Genomic DNA, 23037 nt, shown 5'->3' on the forward strand with positions numbered 1-23037 from the left:
ATACAGCTGCATTTCCTTATTTTTATTATTTTTTTTATTAATGGTATTTCTAGGTCGGTATACAGGTAAACATTTATAATTGAGTGCAAAAGTTACCAAAAATGTACAGAGTAATTCAGTAGATAGGTTGTTTCTTTTGGTATAGCGTTCTTACACACCACTTAGGACACAGGTACAGGCATGCTTTTGATACAAGACAGTTATATGCAACTATATACACAAATATTTATTGTAATACTGCTGTCTCTGTATATCTATTTATACACTTACAGATGCAGCAGAAATTGTGTGTGCATCTGGGTGCATAGGTAATTTTTAGTGTCCTTTCTGCATGTGGTTTTGTGCAGTTTTACTTCAGACTGTTGCTTGTACATTTCAGTTAAAGTGATAGCTGAAGTCTAAATGTCTTTAAACTCAGACTTGGTCCTATCAAATTTGACTGTATCTTCTATTTTTTTAATATTATCTTTAGCTATATCTCAGTTGTAGGATTTTCTTTTCCAAGCCATAAGTTGGTGATGCATTTGTTGTACAGCTATAGCTAATGTTTTGAACAAGTATCACATTTTGTTGTTAGCAGTTATCTTTGAGAACTCATGGAGGACAAGTGAGGTCCCAGAGGACTGAAGAAAGGCAAACAGTACCTATCTTTAAAAGCAAGAATAAAGAGGAGCTAGGGGATTATAGACCAGTCAGTTTAACTTTAATACTTGGAAAGATACTGGAACAAATTATTAAGCAATCAATTTGTAAACACCTAGACTATCGATAATAAGTTTATAAGAAATAGCCAGCATGGATTTGTCAAGAATAAATCCTGCTAGATCAACCTAATTTCCTTCTTCGATGGAGTTTTGGCCTAGTGGATGGGGGAAGCCGTGGACGTGATATATCTTGATTTTAGTAAGACTTTTGACCCAGTCCCACATGATACTCTCATAAGAAAACTAGAGAAATGTAGTTTGGATGAAGTTACTGTAAGGTGGTACTTAACTGGTTGAAAGACCATACTCAAAGACTAGTTATCAATGGTTCACTGTCAAACTGGGAGGGCATATCTAGTGGTGTCCTGCCGGAGTTTGTCCTGGGTCTAGTACTAGTCACTATTTTCACTCATGACTTGGATAATGGAGGGGAGAGCATGCTTCTAAAATTTGTGGATGACCCCAAGATGGGCAGGGTTGTAAGCACTTTGGATGACAGGATTAGAATTCAAAATGGCCTTTACAAATTAGAGAATTGATCTGAAATCAACAAGATGAAATTAATAAAGACAAGTGCAAAGTACTTCATTTAGGAAGGAAAAATCATATGTACCACTACAAAATGGGGAATAACTGGCTAAGTGGTACTACTGGTGAAAGATCTGGGGGCTGCAGTGGATCACAAATTGAATACGAGTCAGCAATGTGATGCAGTTGCAAAAAAAGACTGATATCATTCTGGGGTGTATTTAAAAGTGTGTCATATGTAAGACAGGAGGTAATTGCCTTGCTCTGCTTGGCACTAGTGAGGCTTCAGCTGGAATGCTGTGTTCAGTTCTGGGTGCCACACTTTAGGAAAGAGGTGGATAAATTGGAGAGTCCAGAGAAGACTAACAAAAATGATAAGTGGTTTAGAAAATCTGACCTATTAGGAAAGGCTAAAAAAACTGGGTATGTTTAGTCTTAAGAAAAGAAGACTGGGGATGGGGGTGGAGACCCGGTAACTCTTCAAGTATGTTAAGAGCTGTTATAAAGAGGACGGTGATCAGTAATTCTCTATGTCCACTGGAGGAAGGACAAGAAGGAATAGGTTTAATCTTCAACAAGGGGGACTTAGGTAAGATATTAGGAAAAACTTTCCACATATAAAGTAATTAAGCTGTGGAATAGAGTTCAACGAGAAGCTGTGGAATCCCCATCATTGGAGGTTTTTAAGAACAGTTTGGACAAACACCTGTCAGAGATGGTCTAGGTTTACTTAATCCTGCCTCAGCACAGAGGGATGGACTTGATGACCTTTGGAGGTCCCTTCCAGCCCTACATTTCTATGATTCTGTGATTCAGCAGAATGTCTTCCAGGATGTAATAAATTCCTTTTTTATTATACTTTATGTCAGAAGTTTCCTGTGAATTTTTATGTGTATATGACTTGAGTGTTTTAATCTGTGGGCAGTCACAGAAGATGTGTGTGTTGTGACTAACATGTCTTTGTTCTCTTCAGATGAAGTTAGGACTTTGAGTTTATTTTGTTGATGCTTACTAGGATGTAAAAGAGGCATATAATAACTTTCCGTTAGAATTCTGCCACAGTGGAGAAAAGCTGAGTTGTGTGGGCATTTTGGAAGATGTTTAGTATTCAGGAACTCTGTGTTGTTGTTTTTTATATTGACATATATTTCAGCATCATTCAGAGATGCATAAAGTTTGGTAATTAGTCTGTTAGGCTTCTTATTTTTCTGAACCCCTTTCAGTTCACCTTCAAAAGAAAGACATTGCTGTACGTTTTTCTGTCTAGTCTGGAGATAATGTGTTAACTGGAGGAATTTGCATTTACTGGGTTTTTGGAGTTTATATTGCTGTTTCAGTTCTTCAAATAATCTCAGATTGGAATCTCAGAGAAGCATTTTACCAAAAAGTAATGTTATGCATATTTTATAATACGTTTTGTTTCTTTATGGATCATGAATTTTGTTTTCCTTTTCATTTATCATTAACTAAAATCTGAAAAAGTTTGAATGTATCTCACAGTGTAGAGTTAGTGGCCTTTTGAGTTACGAGTGCCTGATTTTAAACTAAATAGTTTTTGCTTTTTTGATAAATGTATCCATACCACCACCTGTCTCTTTGGTTTTTCTTCCTTCCCATATACAACTAGTTTCAATTTAGGCGCAAATATTCTATTTACAAGCCATCTGTTTAAATAGCCATTAATCATTAGGAGACTCTCAATCTTGTAAGTGACAAGCACCTGAATATCCTTACAAAGTTGCTTTTTAGATTTTTATTGCAAGTATCTCATAGGACATCATTGAGCCATAGCAGAACTTGACAATGAAATCTGTTTTGTTTTGTTTTTTAAATAGAAACAGAAAAAAGTGAAAGTAGGTAAGAGTTTAAAACGAGAGAAAATAGGGGGAAAGCATGTGAGTTAGGTAAAATTTTCTTTTTGGCATATTTCTCCATTATAAACTTAGTATTTTGTTCATAAATTGAAAGTTTAACAGGAGTTTAAATACACCAGAAGTTTGTAGTGCATAGACATAATGAGATGCACACATTGGAAAACAATTGCCTTTATTCCTCATAACCCCTACTATTAAACACGTATATTAACATTCTTCAGTTAGAAATTCCATTTTGTTGCTCTTTACAAAGAGAGGGAATTCCTTACTTTGAGACTACTGTATTCTTGGTTCTTGCTTGAATGGTGCTTGGCTTCTAATAATATTTAAACATAGCAGCCATGTATGTGGATGTTAAGCAATATGTGTTGTAATGGTCAGTGTTTAAATTAGTAGATATTGCACACCGTTGCAAGAAATTAATTTCATAAAGTCCCTTTAAACTCTTCACAAAAAATTCACTCTTTCTAATGGAAAAAAAACCTTATGTAGAAAACCTTAATTATCTACTATTTTAAAACTTGGGAAATTAGGGGAATTGTAGGTGAAATTTTAGGATTTTTCATTAGAGAACATTAAAGACAGTGAAATACTTGAGTCTTGATTCTGCAACTGCACTAAAGTAAAGAAAATAAACTCAGTGCAGGAATTACAAAACCAAGGCCTTGGAGTGTTTTTATTTGTTGCCAAATTTGTCTAGGAAATTTTCTCATGAATGTAATCTCAAATGAAGAGCCAAGAAACTGCATTTCTTGAATGTTTATTATTTATAGCTTGTAAAGTGTGGGGGATTGTGTATCGTGGAAGGGGGGGGAATGTTTAAATTGCATATGGCTTTTAGTAAAATTTAAAATTCCTTCTTACTCTGTTCTAGGTCTTGAAGTTTTAAAGCAGGAGACTGCTGTAATTGAAAATGTCCCCATTTTGGGACTGTACCAAATTCCTTCTGAAGGTGGAGGCAGACTAGTTCTATATGGAGACTCTAACTGCTTAGATGATAGTCATCGGCAAAAAGGTATATGAAATGTGATATGCAGAATGAATTGCTTTTATATACTGACACCTGCGGAGCTGGCTGGTTTACAGCTCCCATCAGCAAAATTTATACTTGCTATGAAAAAAAATCTGAATGCCACCAATCACAGGACAATTTGATTTCTTCATAGCTGTATTGAGTATGTTCTATCTAGTATGTTTGTAAAATCCAATTATGGCTAGAAGAATAACTTTGTAAAATGACCTCGTGATATCCAGTAGTTCTGATCCTTGTACTTATACAGATTCCTGTCTCTATTCTGAACCTGTTTCTAATAGAACATAGCATTACTTTGATATATCAGGGTGGATTTCCAGGATTAGTGGTTAAAAAACTTTTTTTTTCTTTTAAATTGAGGGCATGTCTGATTTGGTGTCATTGAGACACAAGTATAGTACCCCATGATCCTATTTGTATAGTGCCATTTGCATAGTATAATTGTCATTTAAAGTGTATTTTTGCATTACTGTTTTTTATCAGTAGGTCTAGCAAAACTTAACAACTTATTAGCCTTTATCCTTTTCAGAGCATGTTTCAGTGTAGATTTATAATATAACTGGACTTCCAAGCTGTGCTCCCTATTTTACTCTGCATCTCACACAGAACAGCAATGGTAACTCTGAGAAATTAAAGATTGTTCCTTGAAGAACCATAAATTCTTTAAATTGATGGGTAACAGGTTCATAGAATCATAGAAGTTAGAGGTGTAAAAGACTTATCGGATCACGCAGTCTATTTCCCTGCAAACCATGATTGTTCCTTATGGTCCATTATCTGGTGCTTTGTCTAGTCTAGATTTTAAAATTCTGAAGCAGTTGTTTTTCTACTATTTCCCTTGTGAGACTAAGCTACAATCTGGTAGGGCTCAGTATCAAGAGATATTTCTTGATATTCAGCCTAATTTTTCCTTTTATTAATTTTATCCCTTTTAATACAAGTAATACATCAGTGTATAACGTTAAAAAATTCATCTCCTGACTAAATTTTCAAACCCAACAAATATTTGTAGATTATCATGTTTTATGTAAAATTGTCACTTAGTGAAGGTCTTTTTCCATCTTTCCTTATAAATCACTTCCTCCAATTTTTTTCGATATCTTTCCGTTAATATGGTGCCCAGAATTTATCATTAATACCCTGTGGTGACCCCAGAGCTTTACAGGTTCACTAAAGGTTATTAAAAGCCTTTCCTGCAAGGACAGATATTTTAACAATGATATAAGTAATAGAATGCTGTGCCTTTTGAACACTGATGCTGTTATATTTGGTGTAACTCTGTGTAGCAAGCAGACTGGAAAGCTTTAAATAATTCCATTAAATTGGCTTTTAAGTTATGAATTAAGAGCTTTATCTCCTGCTTAAGACATCATTGACCTTAAGCTGTTAAATTCTTCACATATATGAATACAAATCCTTAAAACGTGGTTGACTGACCTCTTTAAAAATCAAAGGTGAGGGTTTAAGTGATATCAGGATTATGAAGATTAACGTCCATTCCCACCAAACAGCTCTTCAAGCAAAGAAGTTCTGAGGTTATTTTGGTGGGGCGGGGTGGGGACTCTATGTTAAAAATGAATGAGAAGATTCACTTGTCCTTATTCTACAAACTAAAATTTCAGAGAGCTTGAGACCTGTGATCATAATTTTAGCAATAGCAAGCTCTGCAGCAAGACCAGGACAGTTTTAGCAACATCTGAAACCAGTGCTCATGAGCAGTACTAGAGTGTAAAGAACACTCAGAAAGAAACTTGCTACTGCAGCATTTCCCAGCTTTTCCCATATCACAACCCCCTTTTCCAAACTGGGATCACTGTGGGAGCCGCCTCGCATATAACTGGGATGCTGGGGTCTAGGCAGGACCCCCATCCTACTTAGCAGTATGGGAAGAGCAGAGTGGTTGGGATCCCTGATAAGTGTTTGGCACACCTCTGTGGGGCATACAACCAGGTTGAGAACCTCTGCCCTTCAGAATCATCTCCCACCAAAAATATACTTTGTCCATGTAAGAACAGCTGCAGCTGTGACTCTAAATGATGAAAGCAAAGTTTTAAGCTTTGTGCTTCCTACATTTCCACATCAGTAAAACTGATAACTTCCATATACATGCAGATAACGTGCTGTTTTGGGGAGCACCTACCTCACTTGAGGCATCAAAAGCTCTAAGTCTCGCCGAAACCAAAGTTCCCATGCTTGACGCAGTTGCTGAATAACCTACTCTCAGCATTAAAAGCTAAACATTTGTTTAGTTCAGAAAAGAAGAAAATATTTTCCTTTAAAATTGAACAGTTTGTTGTAATTTCGACACTTTAAAACCCACCCCATATGTGAAAACAGGGATATTTTTTCTTAGCTATGCCAAGAGAAACAACCATAATGCTTGTACTACTTGTAAATCAAAAAGAAAAGGAGAAACTGACCAGGTTTTAAAGCTTTAGGTATCCTATTTAAAACTCAGTCCTAGAAATTTTAACTAACAAATTTCTTCTTTATTTATTTACTTATTTATTTTAAAGTCCAAACTGTATCATAATGTGTGTTATTTGGGGGGCCGGGGGGGCCATTAAATCCACACAGACTGCTTTTGGCTACTAGATTCTCTTCTTCAGTATACTTCCTACGGGGTGATGCCACCAAGTCTCAGTCATTCTGAAAACAGACAACGACCACCAACTGGAGCAGGATACTCTCTTCCAGAGAGGATGGAAGGTGAGAGTGTTGGTTACTTAGCAGAGCCTGCTAGTATTTAGTACCAGCTTAATCCTGTGGTACTGCAGGAAATAGGAGTGGCTCCCCGAATGTTCCTGTTTTCTTAACACTGCATTTTCAGAGTATGAACATAGTTAAAGACTTCAGCAATTATTAAAATCACAATGCAGTAATTTTAAATACACAGTTTTTGTTATCTGTAGCACTGTATGCAAACAGATTTTGGAGTAGTAGCTCTTGCATATATTCCTAATATATACTGTTCTTCTAAGTTCAAATACCGATTGATAGATACAGTGTGTATTTAAAGCACTCAGTGTTATCTAATATGCTGACTGTCAAAACCTAGAGATTTTAAAGTTGCCTGGCAACTGATTGTACATTCACAATTCTGTTTTATAAGATACTTTTTAATTATTTATAAGAATGAGGTTTAGCTGTAAGGCATTTTATATAAGAAACTCCCTTTCTTAATCACAATGCTGTTTGGTATAATACAGATATTTGAAAATCTTACACCTGAGAAACTATGAGGACATAAAATTTGTGTAACTCTGTCTTTGTAATGGAATTACAGGTAACCATCTTCATCGGTATTCAAAGGTGCTTGAGGCTCACTTGGGAGACCCAAAACCTCGTTCTCTTCCAGCTTGTCCTCACTTGTCCTGGGCAAAACCACAGCCTTTGAATGAAACTGCACCCAGGTTATTACATTTTATTCTTTTAAATGTTTTTAATAAGAAATTTTCAGTTTTGAATTTGATCAGAAGGTCACTTTAAATCAAATGGTATTGTCTCTGCTTTCTGAGTGAATGCCTGAAACTTCTCAAATACGACAATAACAAAAGGTGAATAATAAATAGGAAATAATGGTTACTGCACTCCTGATACACATTTTTGGCTAACTCATCGGTCATACTATAATTTGTGAAAGTTTGGGACTTTACAGACATTTCGACAAATAAAATGGTGGTTTTCTGAGTACCCCCAAACTGCAGTTAATATGATCTTGCAAATAACAGCAATGAAAATTCATGTTTTTTTCAGAAAAATATTTCTAAATCACTTTTTGATTAACTCTACTTTCCAGTGTGTCATCTGTTGGTAGTTTAGAGGTAGACAAACCAATATATCTATTAATGGTCCACTAGCATTGTGGGTAACTTTTGGTAGGTTACCCCAAGAAACAAATTTGTAGATAAGTAGATACCTAACAGACTTTGTATATACAGCATTTGATTTGAATTTTGTAATCTTGTGAACTTTGAAACCAATAAAATTAATTGCACAGTAAGTAATCTGTGCATCCAATTTAGTGAATTAATTATTGATTCAGATTATCTTTTTGTATAATTTCTTTTTATACATTTTTATGCAGTGTTATATAATTAAATGTATAACATTTCTGCAGAATTCTTTGGACTTCTTGGACCAATGTGTAAATGCTTTTATATTTTAATTTCTTCCAGCAACCTTTGGAAACATCAAAAATTATTGTCAATTGATTTGGATAAAGTGGCTTTACCCAGCTTTCGACAGAACCGACCCCAAGTAAGACCATTATCCCCGGGAGAAAGTGGAGCATGGGACATTCCAGGAGGTAAATATCAATCTGCCTGGGGCGCAGAGAGACGCAGAGATTTTACATGATTTCTTAAAAATGTTTAAAGTGCTCAGAAATGTCAGTGACTGCCACAGTATAAAAAGTTTGTGTTGAAAATTAAAACTAACTTTTGTAAGTTTGTGATTTGTTCAGAATAAGCTTGTAGTGAATGTTAACAAAGATGGCTAATTGGAGGCAAAGTATACTGACAGTTGTTTGTAATGACTTTGTGGCTTTCAGATTGTGTAGGAATTGCTGTTCATGAGTTTTACTACCTTCAGTGTAGGGCTAGAAATTCAATATTGACGCTGAAAATTTAACAAGTAGGTGCTATTTTTAAGACTTAACTAGTATTATAATAGATCTTTATGTTACCTACCATAAAATAAGGTGATCTGAATGCAACTGGATATGCTTGGGGTACTTTTGAAATTGTATGCACTTTAATAGGTTTTGTAAGTGTATTCTTAACTGTCATTCAGTGCCTTCACGCTATGTTATGTAATGCAATTAATGTTAAGAATTTTCATAATATGCAACTACTAGGAAGAACTCTTCACCCATAGAACTGAAAGAGCAGCAGACATTTGGTATAGCGTAAGCAAACACATACAGAATCTGATACTGTAAAAATTCACAGTAGTCTAGTTTTCTGTAACATATTATGTTAACTGTACCATGTTCATTGGCATTCACCCTGTCCTGGACCTCCACTGCAAACTAGTGGTGCCTCTCAAATCAGCAAAGACCCTTTTTACATAAGTAAAAATAGATTATCTTCGACCTTTTTCTGCTGAAGAACCCATTGACCACAATGTACTGAAGTAGAAATCAGACTTTATACGATAAGTGCTCTTTGCAGTGCCTAGATTATTTTGCCTGGGTGCTAGCTGCTGGATGTTGATAGTCTACAGGGGAGCCTTTTAAATCCTATTTTGGTGTCTGTTTTGTACTTAAAATTTGTGGATAGCAGCTCCCATTAAGATAAAAAGAACCGAGTGCACCGACTTGAAAATTGACTCCAAGATAATTTGCGTGAATTGTGGTTTGGGAAAGAGGTGCTGGTGGGGAATTGTAGAGTAGTTAGCAGAGTCTTCAGTTTGAATATTGTGTATTCTCCTTTATGGGATTTGCCTTCACTGTGATATCATATGCCCTGAAAGAGCCCATTTCAAAGCAGTTTGCTGTTGGTGGAGTACACGCACAGTCTTCAGTTCCAGGGTTCTAGAACTAAGGGTATAAAAAGAAAACAGCCCAGCCCAAAATTGTCCTTCTGTTCATCTCTACACCAGCTTGAGCTGAGTGCAAAACCAATCCTTTCACTGCATCAGAATTTGTAGTTAATGAATAGTTTCCATTTAAAATCTATATCGGATAGTAAATTCAAGGTTAAGGTGGGTTGTTTTTTTTAAGCTTGCTTTTTGTTTTGGTAAGAGGCAAGACATTGCTATCTCTGGGGAAAATTTATATACAGATCCAAGCTAGGTCTTCATTTGTTAAAACTAGCTCCGGATGAAATCTCTTATATTCTCTTGCAGATTTCTCGATCCTCCTCTTCTGCACTAGTTGCTCTGCGTTTATTAATCTGCCTTTTAAAAATGTAATCTGAGTGAATTGGTTTCTGCTTTAATTAAGAATAATTACTGTATGGAATGTTCTGTAGATAAAGAATGTAAATGCTGTTGTAAAAGTATTGAAACAGATACAGTTCTTAATTGTTCTCTTTCCCCACCACTTCCTCTGACAGGTATAATGCCTGGCCGCTATAACCAGGATGTGGGACAGACAATACCTGTCTTTGCTTTCCTTGGTGCAATGGTGGTTCTTGCATTCTTTGTGGTGCAGATCAACAAAGCTAAGAGCAGGCCAAAGAGACGGAAACCAAGAGTCAAGCGACCACAACTTATGCAACAGGTTCATCCACCAAAGACGCCTTCCGTTTGACAGACCATGCTTGCCAAAGATGTCCTTCTCTTATTGGCTGCTTTACTGGACAGGTGGTCGCTCCTGATGAAGATGCATCATATATGGTGATCGTAACCAGTGATTCACATGTGACATCATCTCATAGTCTTTGGCTTCTGACAAAAGGGACTTTTGATCGTATATACATAAAACTACGATTTTCAGGAGCTAACCTCACCAAAGACTTGAACACTGTTTAAAAGCCTGCTCAGTCACTACAAGAGGGGGAAAAGGACCTTTTTTTTTCCCCTCCCCCCCCACTGACCAAACTAAAATTTGTTTGTAAAGGGTATTTTCTATATTTATTTTGGGGGAGGGGGAGAAAAGTCACTTTAAGGACCTCTGCTATTTGGAAGCAAAATCATTTTTTTCAGATGGAATGCAATTTTGTAATACTGTATTGTGACGAAGAGTAGAAATTACATCGTACTCCTTTAACGATGTAAGAGAAACTGAAATTGGAGGGAAACTGGTACAAATCAACGAGACATATCCGTTAGTTTATTTTTATAAAGCCAACTACCATGATGTTTTGTAATTTTTTGGTCATGATTTCACCATTGTTGGTGGAGCAAATTTTCAATAAATATGTTATCTATATGAAGCTGAAAAAAATGTGCCCAGTAATTGTTCTTTCCCATGCCAGCCTGGAGAGCAGGCTGCCAAACTAGAGAGTAATTATGATGCCCATTTTATGTTTTTCCCCCCCAACCTCTCAGCCTTCCATTTTGCATATTAGTGAGCAGTGTCATAAAACCGGGGTTTCTGCTTTTCAGTATTTAACCTGAGAGCCTCACACGTTCGTTATCTTCTGAAAATTCAGTTTAATGTTAGAGAGCCATTCTCAGGGTTTGTCTGCATGAACAGTCAGTATGCAGGAAACTAGGGTGTGACTCCAATCCGCACTAGCCTGCCATGGACTGTCTGTGTGGACTCTGTCGATGTGCATTAACAGCGTGTTAATAGTCTAGTCCCCTTTGAAATGGGACTAGATGAAGGCACATTAACGAGCTATTAATGTGTATCAGCAGGTCCATACAGACAGTTAATGTGCACAGGCTAGTGTGGAGTAGATTCACGTCCCACCTTGCCACAAACTGATTGTTCATGCAAACCAGAGATGTTCATGTAGACAAGCCCTGAATCAAAAAAACCACACCGGGAGACTTTGCTACAATATGCTGTCTCAAGAAGGAGTTACAACTCAGGTGAAAATCTGTAGTGTGCGTAGGATCTAACCATATGGTAACTGAGGTAAACAGCTAAACTAAAACCTTGACTATGTGAAAGTTTTGTTCTTTCTAATTTGTGGTCTACTGTTTTTGGTACCAGTTAAAATTAAGGCCCAGGCACACAGTGCACCTGGCTGTATGACATACCCTTGATTAACACGCTTGCCGTTGTTCAAATATACCTACCTGTTGGAGAAAAGGTTCAAAGCTCCCGCCTCTGCAATAAAATACAGCTTTACAGAAAGAATGGATTGGACAATGTCCATACAAAGAAACTCCTTCCAATATGAGCAGACAACAAGGTGAGGACTGCTTTAAAGGGAAGCATTGAAAGGTTTAGTTTAATCTAAGATGTTTGTTGTCATGTAGGCTAAAAATATAGGAAGTATCATCTTCTTAGAGTGCAAGTTAATGATAATTTTTCCCCAATATGAGGCTACTTGCTAAATCTGATTTCTGCTTTGAGACTGGAGTTGGACATGGGCCTTTCTATTGTCTCAGTAAGAAAAGAGGTGTAAGAAGACATGTTTAAGAGAGGATGTATGGGATCATCCTCGGGGCTGTGGGGCAGAGTTTTTAATTGAGTTTTACTTACTGTAGTACAGACAATAAAAGAAATGTCAGCGAACAGCATATCAGCATCCGTGGTCAAAGTGTAACACAGCTGTAGACTGCTCCTGGACTCCTCACTAATACAGGATACCCAGATCTCCTCTTCCTCCTCGTGAGAGGCAGCCTGCTTTCTTGAGCTCCCTGGTCTCACTGAAATCAGCTGTTCTGCCTAGCTGTTATGATCTCAGCCTCCAAACTTGGAAGCATTTTAATACTGATTGATTTTAAAACAAAGAGTGGTACAGCCATGCCCCCTAGTGTGGACAAAATTATACTGGTTAGGTGATTTGTACTAGCATAGCTATTCCTGTACAGAAGGGGAATAAACTGTAAGACACCTTTATAGCAGTATAAACTGGGTCCTCACTAGTGATTGTCCTGGTATAGCTATATTGGTAAAAAGTCACACACACCCCAGCCAAAATAGTTACACCAGTATAAAACCCCAGAGTTTTAGAGAAGGTTATGACAAGTGGCCTTGCATTGATTGGTGAAGCATTTTAACCATTGTTCTCCAGTGTTGGGGCAGGAAACTGAGAGCTTGGGTTCTGTTTCCTGCTCGTGCATGACTCGTTGTGTGACACTGGGCAAACAAGGCACTCGGATTCTGTTAATCTATCTGTAAAATAGGAATATTATCTATCCCTGTGGGGCTGTTGTGAGGCTTAACTCTTGTTTGTATTTAGATTGTAAGCTCTTCAGGGCAGGGACTATCTCTTATTCCACATTTGTATAGTGCCTAGCTCAATGGGGTCCTGATCGCAGACTGGGGTCCCGAGGCACGAATGGTAATACAAATAACATGCTTTGAGATCTGTAGAAGACAGGTGCTAGATACATACAAAATGTCATTGGTCTGAGGGGCCTATAGAACAGCTGTTTGAAAATTTTCTGATGGAACAGTTTTGCATTGGGAAATGCTGATTTGATTAAATTGAAATATTTTTGTAGAAACACTTATTTTGTTGACAGTTTGTACAGAAAATTATCAAAGCATTTCATTTTCTCTTTATCATTTTGATTTATGTTATATTAAACTCTGCTATAATCTAAAAGTTGAAATGTTTGACCTTATTGAAAGGAAACTTTTCAATGAGGTCAACATGAAATATTTTATTAATTGTTTTGCAAAAAACGCTGAGATTTTCACTTTTTGTCTTGATTCAGGACAAACCCAAATTTCAAAATCTCAGAATTTCTTCAGAATGACCTGCTCTAGACTATATGAGTTGTGGAACTCCGAAATAAGATTGATGTCATAACAGATGATCTTTGTATTTAATATATCATCTCTACTGCAGTGTCACCTAGAGGCCCCATATGAGAGCGAGACCCTGTTGTGGTACGTACTTGTACATAATGAAAAGGCAATCCCTACCCCAAAGGGCATAAAGTCTTAAAGGTCCTGATCCAGCAAATGCTTGTGCATAAAGTTAAGCACATGGATGTGAGCAGGGCCATGGAGCCCAATGAAGCACGAGTCGGTTTTTGCAGGATCAGGGCCCAAGCGTCTAATTTCACAGCCTGGTTCCTTTTGTACAGAGGGCTTAAGCACGCAAGTAAACTTTAAAAATTATGCAGCACTCTGTTGGTCATCACTTTTGCTATTATTGAACCCTGATTGAAAAAAGAGCCCCCAGCTTAAGCTCTTCCTTCTGCTTGATGCTAGAAATGTTAGTGACGGATTAAATTAGCATTCTGGTTTTACCATGAGCTGAAACAAGAAAAGATGCTCATGAGGGAGCAAGCCCCAGCTTAAATGCTTTGGTAATCAGAAGACCTGGGAAGAAATTGTTTACCTAATTACTGGGTAATCTATTAAAGCTTTAATATCCTGACAAAGACTCCCCAGGCAGGGACAAAACCCACAAGACATTTTTATCTGCAGAGGATGGAATCAAACTGTCAAGGATTAAGTGGTTGGAAAGTAGATGCAGCTGAGGTTCATTAAAATATAGGGTACAGCTGGCATGCAGCAACAGCAGGAAGGAGGGGTGGGGCAACCTGGATACAGCCTGAGAGGAGGCTGCATTTTCCTTGCCTAATCTCCACAGTGAGTCTGACTGATTTTTACCTATTTATAATTTTATAAAATCATTCTCCACATTTGTGCCCCTTCTGCAACTTGTCTGTGATGCCTATGGGAAAGTTGTTGGCTAACAGTGTCACAGTTGAGAAATAATTTGGGTCTTGTTTACATTTCTTGATTATTTAACATATAGATAAAGAGCTACTAACTTATCTCTGTCTGGTGCTCTCCGTCTGTTTCCTGCCTATTATTTATCTGTGATGTTTTGGGGGCAGGGACTTTGCTGCCAGTGTTTAGAGTGCACCTACTAAAGGGGGGGCGGGGTGGCATTATGGAAGGAAATAATACTCATAACCTGGAGTGAAAAAACTCTGCTTTGGTTTTGCTCATATCCCCGAAAGGGAAGCTGAACTTTGTCAGCTAACTGCTGGTGAGGGGAGATTCCAGCCCAAGGCTGCTTTCTTTTAATGCTGTTTTAACTGCCTGGTTCTCTTTCATGGTTGTGTATAGACAGATTCTGCCTAGTAGAGACAGGTCTAAATGTGGTTGCAAAAAAACACCATTTCTGTGTGCCAAGTTACACATACCTGTAGTGCTGTGTCTGGGTAGGTAAATGTGAGAGCTGTTCACTGCTCAGCAATAGCTCTCAGAGTGCCTTGGACGTTTGAACTTGTTTTGAGAGTGTGAATGTTTGCTAGGACACCTAAGGTTTTCCTTTTACTCTTACAGTAAGTGTCATGGGATCTTAAACCTGAGTGGCACCAACAGGTTGGGGAAAAACTAGCTCCAACCATGCAGCAGCTTCCTAGTGTTACGTACGCTTTTTTGTGTTGTCATCCAGACTGAGCCTAAGTCTCCAGAGATGAGACTTGAACCCATGATCTGGCTTAGAGGTAAGTAAGATTACTACCAACCGTGAACTAGGTATGTGCCATCTTAAAGGCAAACTAGTGAAAATCAAGTGAAGTACAGATCTGAGTGCTGAATGCCTTTGCTTTCAACACAGCAATGCATTTTACCTACCCTCTTAAAAATACTTTCTCCCTGCTTCCCCAGCAGCCCTCTCTGAAATAATTCTTGCCACTTGCTGGTGTCCCCAGAGTGCTTTGTTCTGTGAACTCACAGATACTGTGTATTGCAATGAGACTTTTTGTTTCAGTGAGGTCACAGCAACTTGCCCTTTGGAGATCCCATCTGTGCCAGGAGACTTTCAAAGCCAGGAAAAGTATTTTTTAAAAGATGAGCTGCTATACTTTTCTCTGCTTAATGTCCCCTCTTGGACTGATGAGGATAGACACGCTGCGCATGAAATGATCAATTTTAATTTTGCCGCTTACATTTAAGAAATATTTCACATCTTAATAGATGATCTGACAAGCTCCCTTGTAAAAATGAGCAATCACACAAAGACTGGAAATGCTGTCTTTCACGGTGAGAGTTGTGACTTCTGTAATGTGTTACCTCCTGCTAACAAACACATCACAGCTGTGACATCTGATGTCTTGTCTACACGGTGCTGCAGTCCAGACTACAGGGCTGTGATTTGTAGAGTGCTCTACCGTACATGCTAACTACCCCGTGTAGACCCTGCTGGTGCAAACTGAAAGGGACCTAGTTTGTGTTGATGTAATCCCATTTCAAATAGGACTATGTTAACAATGCACTAGATACAGAGCAGTTAGAGTGCAACATGTTAGAGCACTTTACAAATCATGATCTCGTAGTCCAGATGGCAATGCGATGTAGCTAAGCGCTGAATCTTTAGTCAGGAGTGTGTGACCACAGCTATTTCAGTAGACATTCTTTTTATCTCTGTTGCTCATTTCAATTGGATATTGGGTTATACATGGACAAGTGGCCCATAAGAATGCAAGCTCCCAGGGTTATGAATTGCTACTGTGTATATCCAATATCTTTTAAAGGCAAAATATCCTTTGGGATAGTGGGTACTAAAGTTACAACCAGAGTCATCAGTATAGTTTGTTGCTTTAGTTTTAGCTAGGTTTTCTTTTTAAGGCCAGACATTTTAATGTAGCTCTCAAACCATGTCAGCAACTTGTCATTGCTGTGCTATGTTCAGAAGGCAAAATCTTGTAATGTATTTGCCCAAAAGATCTCAGCTCAGAGGCACCAATTCCCCTCAATCCCAGACCTTGCTTTTTACCTAATTTTCCAGCTGGGTTGACTGAGGAACAGAAGGGTCAGGGGACTTGTCAAAGGTTACACAGGGAGTCACTGGCTCAGCCAGCATTAGAGCCCAGGTTAAACAGCTTAACCAATGGGAAGGATGTTCTGTAAAATAATTTCTAATTGGGCTGACACTTTACACACCAAATTTCAACCCAATGCAGTTATAAATTGCTGAGGCACCAAGCTCCCTGTGGGAGCTGTGAAGAAAAGATCCAACTCCATCTCTATTGCTGTAGCCGAGCTAAAATTGTACAATAAAAAGACTTGCCTATAACTGGGGAGGGAGGGAAACAGCCTGATTTAAAAAATTACATGTTGTTTGAAATCTAGCAGGTGCAACTACACTCTAATGACTGTTTTAGAGCTGTTCAGTGGAAAGCTGGCAGCTGGTTCCTGTGAGTAGAACTGGCCCCAGCTCCCCTGTCTCAGAGCAGATGAGTCCAATCCAGCTAATTAAAGGGGACTGGGTTACACCTGGGCCTATAAAGGCCTGTCAGAGGGCAGGCAATATGGAGGTGGAAGGGCATGATTGGGACAGGCTGGGTGTGGGGAAGGGGAGGCAGAGCAGAGCTAACTCCTGCGGTGGGTCCCTGGAGCAAGGGGCAAGGTGCTCAGGGAAGCAGCCCTGGGGTTACTGCTCCGAGAACTGACCAGAACTTGGAGGGAAACTGCCAGGAAGCAGAAGCACTGGAGACCCTGGGAGGGGTGCCCCTGAAGCCTGAGAGCAAAGAGTGAGTTCAAAGACAGTTTGTTTGTTTTACTTGCCTGTGTGAAAAGAGACTAAACCTTCTTAAAGGGGACTGGTCTTGGCAGCAAGTGTTTGCAAGCTGGGGAGAAGCCTTGCCCCATGATAGACTCAATCAGTATTTATGCCTGACTTTAGGGGCCAATTTTTGAGTATTTTGACTGAAGTCCCCCACACAGACACTGAAATAGCGGGTGCTGTGCACCTTCATTGTCATGCCAGGTCTGTTGTTGGAAGGACAAAATACTATAACGCTGTGTGATGATACTTTGAGATTAAAAGAAAAAAAAGTATATAAATGCTTAAAACATCTTGAGCTAGAATCTGAAAAGCTGGTGCAAGGAGCTGGAAATGTTTTACGGATTTTATTTGTGATTTTTGTTAGCCATTTTCATCATGCTTTTGATATCAACAATTCATTTTGTTTCCTGAAAATTACGATTTGGGTAAAAGAAAAATGTTGATAGATAACAGTGGGTGGGATTGGAGGGGAAGGCTGTTCTTCTCCCCCTGCCCCCCACCCCTTCCTTCTTCTCCCCCCCCCCCCCCAAGAAATTACAACAATTTTCTACAGTGTTGACAGTTTTTCACAGAACTTTTTTATTGAAGACCATTTTTCAACAAAACTGTTTTCATTAATAAAAAGGTCACAAGCTCGACTTCAAAGTTTCAGGGGCATTGATATCAGACTTGAAGAGCTCTGTGTAGCTCAATCTTCTCTTTCAGCAACAGAGGTTGGTCCAATAAGAGATATTACCTTACTCCCCTGGTCTCTGATTGATATCACGTCTATTAAGAACTTACAAGAACTTTTAGGGGAGTGATTTTCCTTGTTATGTATGGAAATAATTATGGTTAATAGGTAAAGTCAGGTAAATGAAGTGCAGTAATCTTCAGGTTAAAACATTAAACCGTGTTTAATACTAGACAGTAGCATGCTTTCTTGCTTTTGTGTTTTGTAAGCTAAGCTCGTTGGACACACCAGGAGCATTCCTCCCCCCAACCCAGTGTGCCCACTGTGTCCTTCCCCCTCTATTTCAAGGACTCCCTACCCCACAACTCCCTCACTCATACCAGGGGTTCTGTGTGCCTTCCAATCTTTCCTCCCCCACATGTTATGCTCCCCCCTTTTTCTCCCACGCCAGGGGATCTGCGTGACCTCCAAATTCCCCCTTCTATACCGGGTCTCCCACTCTCTCCCCTCATTCAACTGTCTCCCCCCCCCATGCCTCCTTTTCCCCCTTCTCTACCATGCCACAGGCTCTGTGTGCATCCCCGTTTCCCTTTCTCCCCATGCCAGGGTTCCTTATTTTCACCCCATGCCAGGGGCTCTGTGGGTGCCACTTCTTCCCCCACATTTCTCATATCTTTTTTCCTCTGGGAGTAAACATTTTAAATTAAACTGGGACATGGGCAGAGCTAAAATGTGGGGTGTCTTGGTGGAAGGTGCTAATGGCTGCCACCAACCATTGCTTTAAGCTGTAGACCATTAGAGGTGATTAAAGCTGCTGGTTATCCAGATGCCAGGGCTTCATTTCCCCCTTTTGCTATTCCTGTATTTTTTTTCCCCACCAAAATCGATAGGTTTGTGCCCATTGATGCCAAGAACATTCCCAGAAATTGTGGAATTAATTGGATGTGTCATTCAAGAGTTATCACGTTGTAGTCAGACAGAGAAATACCAACACGTTTGAGTGTTAGACCTTGATTTGCTTGGCCAGTTACGGAGTTAACTGGGGATTAGACTAGATGACCCTTGCAGTCCTTTCTCACCCTCTGATTCTATGAAGACATGGAAATTAAGGACAGTATATATAATGCTGACCTGGTCTACAGGCACATTTTATAGTGATGTAACTATTTTGGTTAGGTTTGAGACTTTATTTTTAAACTGAAATAGTTAAACCAGTACAGAAGCTAGTGTGGACACAATAATACTGGTATGGCTTATTCCCTCAATTTTCAGGAATAATCTACATTGGTATAAGCACCTTTATAGGGGGATAAGTGCACCCGCACGAGGGGGTGTGGTACCACTCTAGACTGGTTTCAAACTGCTACGGTTAAAGCAGCACAAAAGGTGTGTATAGACAGGCCCTTCCCAATGGAATAGCAACATAACCAGGATTCCTGTGTGACTGCTGCCAGGTCTTCTCTTCTCTTTATTTTTTTTCTTTCTGAGTGAACTGAACTAATTCTTTGACCTGCACTGTATTCTGAGTAAGGCTTTTAGAGCGCTTTTATTTAGCACAGAGGTGGCTCTTATCAGTGTTGCCCGTGGGTGGGTAGTTTTCTTCATTTCACAGTGGCTTCTTTTACCAGGGAAATGTGACTTTGTTTTGTTTTGTGGCTTTCACAGTGTATTTATTGAACATAATCCATCATCCCATTCAGGAGTGTTATCTGGGGCAGTAGTGGCCACTGGTAGTGTAGATTCTGAAGAAGGTTGGAAGACAGGAGGGGTGGATCAATCTAGTCCAAGAAACAAAAACACCCCACAGTCCACTTAGCACTTCTCATCTATAGACTCAAAGTGCTTCCAAATGAAGGTGGTAAGCATTGTTTGCCTCATCTTACAGATGTGGAAACTGAGACACAGAGCGGTTACATGGCTTTCCCAACGTCACACAGGGAGACCCAGGAATAGAACCCACGTGTCCTGAATCCCAGTCTGGTACCCTATACACCATATAACACACTGCCTCCCTGGTTACACAAATGGGTAAACTGAGGAATGAGCAGGTTAAGTGACTTGCCTATAGCACAACTGAAATTGGAGCCTACAAATCCTGATTTCAAGTCCTTGCTGTGTTGTTCATAATGGAGTAGTGCCCAAAAGCCCCAGGCAAGACTGGAGTCCTATCCACGCATCAGATTCTACTGCAGCAGGGACTTTGCTAAAGGTGGATCTAGGGAAAACCATGGATTTAGAAGCTGGTTTTTTCATGTTGTCAAGCTGCAGTAGAGAGAGAGGGAGCCTGGAATACTGGGCCTGGTGCAGGCCTGAGACCCAAACCAAAGTCAGCAAAAGTCAGTACAAGAACTTGGCAAGGATATGGCTGATGTTGCTAAAACACAGGCACCCCCCAGCAGTACTAGGCACTAGGTATCCACTAAACACATTCCAGAAGGCTAGTACAAGAACACCCCAATACAAAGTGATGGTATAAACACACTCTTTGAAGACGGTACAGGGACACCCTGACCCCTCCTAGAGATAAGGTTTTTCAAACCAACAGGTGCAGGGTGTAGACTAACCACGTCAGAAGGGTAATACGTAGTTTGTTTGTATCAGTGTATAAAAGAAGGGTCACAGAAGGGATGTCTTTGTCTGGCTAAGGGGGCAGTGGGGGGTCCCGCCGCTGACTGAGCAGAATCCCTGCCACTGGACACTTGTGTGTTAGTGTCCCCGTGCTGTCGGCCGGGCACCAGTCCTGTGTCTTGAGGGCAATAAACCTGGCTGAGCGCTTTCACCACTGAACCAAATCTGCTGTCTTTCTGGGCGGTACTAGCGAGGTCTGCAGGGCGAGTACAGCATACAGAGAGAGAGCACACGCAAATCCAGCAACTGACAATGCAGGCTACTTAACAACTGCCTTCTGCAGTTTCTTGACACTTCCTCTGAAGTATCTGGTACTAGCCGGTATTGGAGACAGGACCTTGGTTTGATCTGATCTGGCAGGTCATGGATATCCCTAAGAAGGGCAGACTGCAATTTACTCTCTACCTATCTTCTACCTGTGTTGGCTTTCAAAGACCATGATAGGCGGCAGCATACTAGCCTTCCACTGTTACTCCTTAGCGTGAGTTACTCCAAAGCAACCGATGGAAAAACAGAAGCCAGGGCGGGAAGGAAATCAGTGTAGCAAAGAAACCCAAACCTGATCGGTGGTATATACACTGGCTTTCAAAGCTATCATACACGGTGGTCTGCAAAATTTAATAACCTCGTAATCCAGCAGAATAAATACTGTGTGAAAATATCTTTTCCTCCAAACCAGGCTATTTGATGATCACAGAATGTGAGAACCAGGCAGGTGATCTCAGCCCACACTACAGTGGATCAAACCTTTTGCAAATAAGGTCACGTGACTTCAACTGCTGGCAGCCTCCCAGGCTTACAGTCACTGCCCCTTTCTGGCATTCCTGCTCAGTATTTGCTTTGAAGACGTTATCAGCCTCTCCATTTGCTTTGAAGACGTTATCAGCCTCTCCAGAAGGTGCAACTGTTCACTGAATCAAGAAATCAAAGCATGGCTGAGTACAGACCTAAAGACACCATGCCAGAGTGCAGGCTTTCTACATGTGTCCTTGAGAAAACAACAGTGTCTGTGGCTGTCAGTGGATCAAAGCTGCTTTGAAAGTTATTTACAGGAAAACATTAATCGAACTTTCTTTGCATAAACCCTGAGCCATTTTAGATGCTATCATAATTTCCCCTTGGCCCAGTCCTTCCGCTGTACTTCACCTGCAGTGCAGCCTGCCTCATCTGTGCCCCGATTCTCCTTGTGACAGCTGCTCCCTGTCCTATCATCTATCCCATCATCTACACAGTCAGCCTTATTTTCTCCAAGACCGTGGATCTTGGCCCTGCCTCTTGTGCAGCTCCCCATTTCCTCTCCGATACCCTAGCTATCTTCTAATCCAGTTGTGTCTAAGCCAAGCCACTGAGCCTGTTTTTTATTTCTGTAGCTTTCTGGGAACAGGCATTCCCACAGGGCTTCCTTCCTGCATCTTTACATAGTGTCTCCACCACCAGGGAAGCAAGGCAGAGATGAGAGTGCCTAAAATAATGCTAATGGCAAGCAGAGCAGAGCTGCCCCTGGGCATGGACACAGCAATGGAGGACTTCTAGACAGGATGGATGGCTTTGGGGGCTGGGGAGACAGGTGATGGACCAGCTGACTAGAGAAGGGGGATCAGACCGGAAAGGCAGCTGGGGCCTGAAGGAATTGCCCTGGAGAAAGGGATCATTGGTATGAGACTGCTGCTCCCCTCCCTGTATAAACCGAATGTGATAACACAGGCAGGTGTATCTGTGTGTTATCAGCATGGTAGCTCTGGACCATCTAGGGCTAGCAGCACTGCTTGTCCCCCTTTGGAAAGCCTGGGCATCGCTCTTTTCCAGTGATGTAAAACTCCCATCTCTAGTTGTGCAGGGGGAACTGAACTTGCTATTAGGAAGGGCAGGGGGTGAATGAGGTGGGCAGGACTGACAGCTGGCACCACTCATGTAACTTCTTCATTCTTCTGCTTTGATTCTTGAACATGCATATGTCTTCAGCGTGCACTGCACAGAGCCCAGAGTCCATAACACTGAGGGCCGGGGGAGGAGGAATTGCCTATAGCCGCTCAACCCTGCTGCTCCGGTGCCAGGGGATATAGATACCAGGGAAACCATGCCATGTTCAGGACAACCATGCTGGTGTGCAAGATTTAAGGAGCATGAGGCAGGGCTGTGCCACAAAATGCAGGGCACTCAGCACGTGCTGAAGCAGACTGCAGCTGCCTTCCTTAACCATGTGGAGGTGGGCCCTGTCTCATGCCCATGCAGTGTCCCATCTTGAGCAGCCAGCTTGTTGGGAGCGAGATGGAGTGTTTCATGCTGGAACCTCTTGCCTCTGTGAACCTCCCTCCATATTGAGAGAGCAGCTGGGAGCCATGTTGAAGAAACCTGTCTTTTGTCTTGTGGGCTGCACTCTGGCCATCCCAACCCTTCATCTCACCTTCTGGCTCTGGTCTTCTCTGACATCTGGAGTGATTGACTGGTCCTCCTGTCACTCTGATTTGTGTGCACTTTAATTACAGGGATT

The 23037-nt window shown here is 40.4% G+C and overlaps 2 protein-coding genes across 2 annotated transcripts in view; both read left to right on the forward strand.

Moving 5' to 3' along the window:
- MBTPS1 (membrane bound transcription factor peptidase, site 1) overlaps nucleotides 1–11031 on the forward strand; it is a 43618-nt gene extending 32587 nt beyond the window's left edge. Inside the window, exons 19-23 of the mRNA XM_077831508.1 lie at nucleotides 3981–4121; nucleotides 6717–6848; nucleotides 7426–7552; nucleotides 8318–8448; nucleotides 10199–11031. Of these exons, the coding sequence (XP_077687634.1) occupies nucleotides 3981–4121; nucleotides 6717–6848; nucleotides 7426–7552; nucleotides 8318–8448; nucleotides 10199–10395 (728 nt within the window). The 3' untranslated portion in view covers nucleotides 10396–11031. The remainder of the gene's footprint in view (nucleotides 1–3980; nucleotides 4122–6716; nucleotides 6849–7425; nucleotides 7553–8317; nucleotides 8449–10198) is intronic.
- Nucleotides 11032–11323: 292 nt separating this feature from the next.
- Nucleotides 11324–23037, forward strand: part of SLC38A8 (solute carrier family 38 member 8) — a 36816-nt gene continuing 25102 nt past the window's right edge. Inside the window, exon 1 of the mRNA XM_077831511.1 lies at nucleotides 11324–11950. Within this exon, the coding sequence (XP_077687637.1) occupies nucleotides 11935–11950 (16 nt within the window). The 5' untranslated portion in view covers nucleotides 11324–11934. The remainder of the gene's footprint in view (nucleotides 11951–23037) is intronic.

Source organism: Eretmochelys imbricata, chromosome 12, assembly GCF_965152235.1.
Source record: "Eretmochelys imbricata isolate rEreImb1 chromosome 12, rEreImb1.hap1, whole genome shotgun sequence".
NCBI lineage: Eukaryota > Metazoa > Chordata > Testudines > Cheloniidae > Eretmochelys > Eretmochelys imbricata.